Raw genomic sequence first — 2,773 nt, forward strand, 5'->3', positions numbered from 1 at the left:
AGTGTGCTCTGATTGGTCAAGCGACGTGCAACTGCTCGCGAGGAGCTGCTGTGAGGAGCAGACAGGGTTTCCGTGTCGAAGATAGATACAGTCAGAGTAGGGGCGGGTCTTCACAGAATACGTTTTGGGGAACAAAATCAAGCTTTTTAAAAGGCTAGTGGATTTTGGCAGGCAGTGAGTGCGGACAAACGATTGAACGATAACAAGAACGGCTCTCACCAAGTACGACTCGGTTCCCCTCGTTCATATCAAAGAGCCGTTCAAAAGAATCGGCTCGTTCGCGACCGACACATCACTACTGCTCACTCCTTTCCTGTAAAATACAGGTCCAGCCCACACATATGCTCCATCAAGGATCACCTTTTTTATGATATTAAGTCTCAGATCAATTTCTTGAGTAAAAGTACAAATTATCGTACTTATGGTCTACTATGGCCTTAAAAAACTCCATTACAAGTAAAAGTTCTGATTTCAAAATTATATTTAAAGTGTAAGAGTATTGGCATCAAAATATATAACATACTTTAAGTATGCTTATGCAGAATAGATCTTTTCACAATATTATGTTATTGTGGTTATTATTTTATCCTGAGAGTATTTTAGTATAGTGGTTTGTCAACTTGGACAAAATGAGATACTCTGTAGATTAGTCGCAAAATAGTGCATTACACCATATCAGCATGTGTTTTACATGTACACAGTAACCAGTAACTTTGAGTGTTCAAATAAATTTAGTGAAGTAAAAGGTATGATATTCACCTCTGGAACGTATAGAAGTATGAAGTGTTAAATGGAAATACTCAAGTACAAATATGTTCAGTACAATACTTCAGTAAATGCACTTAGTTCCTTCTCCACCACTGATTTTATCTCAATTTAATGCAGAAAAATAGAATCTGTGCCTCCATATTGAAAAGAGAATGTTTTCTCGGAGAGGAAAATATGAATTGTTGCTGAATATCTTTGAAATGAATCCTTTACAGTTAGTGATGATCTGAGTATTCCTAAACAGAAGGTGGACACACAGTCAGACAGAGCAACCTGGTAAATGCTTTATTGTCATTGTAGAACAGATGTGATTGAAGACGACCAATGTGTCCTTACATGTCAGTTCATGTACGACGCACAGAGGGGATAATTAACATTTCTATGCACATTTCATCAACACCTACTAGTGATGAGCCTCACGAGTCAGAGTATGGATGGAAGCTCAACAGATATGAGTCTTTAAACCGGGCATTCATTGCAGCCCTGGTGCTTCAAAGCGTAGACAGATTCATTTATTAAAATCCTGACCGGGCTGCACCTCTGATCCATCACCCGACAGCTGATTCAGACGTTTAGTAAGATGCTATGCCGTTCCTCTCTACAAGGCACATTTCCTTTGAATGCAGTTCCTGACCAACATGCTACATAGTTAGGAATCAGCAGCTCTCCATCTGTTGCTGCTCACACTGAAGATGATGATGATGAGATGACCTTCATAACACTGACTAGAACATCCACACAGACAGATGAGTCCAGGTCTATAGTACAAGGGAGACGGCGGTATTAACTGACTCTTCACTGAAGTGTTTCACACCAACGGGAATCACATTTTTATCTCAGACGTGCAAGTTAAAGCAATCCTCATTACATAACAAAGAAATGGCCCTGATCACAAAGACACGACAGTAAAGGTTGCTATCAAACTCTTCTCAAATCTACAGTAAAAATAAGAAAATAAAGGCACATGTACAGTGGCACGTCATTTTTTTTTTTAGTCAGTCGTTTTTTGTTGTGCAGTTGCTTCCTGTCCTGTGAAAGATGGCTTGTCATTGGTCTACTGCTCGGCTGCGGTGACCAGTTCGAACCACTGTCTGAGCGCGTCGCTGAGGGTCTCCGGCAGAGCGTTGACGTCTCGCAGGATGACGTAGAAGGGGAAAGGGAACTCCTCCATGTAGGAGCGGATCTCCGGCAGCTCCCCCGGCCCTCCGAAGATGGGCACCTTGATGTCCAGGATGGAGTCCTGCAGCACCAGCGTTTACACAGTTAGTGTCTGGACATTTAGAAAATAAATCAAAGGTCAAATTCCTCTTCACTTACCCTTGAGTTGGGGTTGTCGAGCACCACGAAGATGATGAACACGTTCGCGCTGCGAGCCGCCCGCACCGCCGCCATCACCCGCTCCTTCCCCTCCAGGAACAGCCCCCGGCCGTCAGACACGATCACCAGCAGCTGGGCCGTCTCTGTGGGGGGGGGGCAGAGGAATGTAATTTATGCGGCTTTCACACCAGCGCTTTTCCCTTTCTAGCTCCGAGCTAGAGCTTTTCTGGTTCAGCTCCGGTTTCCCTTTTCTGCTCCCGCTCTGTTCACACCGCCCAGAGCCCGACTGGTGTGGTGGTGCAGCCGCTACTGCGTCATGACGTCACCGTTTACATCGCTGATTTGCTCCCCAACGGCGCTCACAACAACAACAACGGGGGACTGCGTCGGGTCGATGATCGTGTTGCTTTTAATCACACAAAGTCAGATTAAATAAAATAACGACTTCTCCAAACTTATACTTTTTTCTCCAGGGTGCCGTGGTTCATTGTTTATTAATGTGTTTCAGCGGCATTTACCGACCGCTGCAGTCCTGCTCGTCCACTGAAGTTTATTCTCCCGTTCGACTGTCACACAAGCAGCTGTTAAATATCCCCCCCACATTTTACCGGCGTATTTTTCATTATGAGTCTACTTGTGATAGTCGGACATGACAACCAGTGCAGTCCATGTATTGATTCCATCCGAC

General features: G+C 44.3%; 1 protein-coding gene across 1 annotated transcript; it reads right to left on the minus strand.

Annotated features, from left to right (window-relative positions):
• Nucleotides 1-1,034: 1,034 nt before the first annotated feature.
• Nucleotides 1,035-2,242, minus strand: LOC104944503 (midasin-like). The gene is made up of 2 exons (XM_010770044.1): nt 2,086-2,242; nt 1,035-2,008 (listed from the first exon to the last, which is right to left on the minus strand). Exons 1-2 carry the CDS (start codon nt 2,158-2,160, stop codon nt 1,823-1,825), a joined length of 261 nt encoding a protein of 86 aa, XP_010768346.1. The 5' UTR covers nt 2,161-2,242; the 3' UTR covers nt 1,035-1,822.
• Between the last annotated feature and the right edge of the window lie 531 nt (nt 2,243-2,773).

The sequence above is a fragment of the Notothenia coriiceps genome, unplaced genomic scaffold (genome assembly GCF_000735185.1).
Source record: "Notothenia coriiceps isolate Sejong01 unplaced genomic scaffold, NC01 NC01_scaffold00008278, whole genome shotgun sequence".
Classification (NCBI taxonomy): domain Eukaryota; kingdom Metazoa; phylum Chordata; class Actinopteri; order Perciformes; family Nototheniidae; genus Notothenia; species Notothenia coriiceps.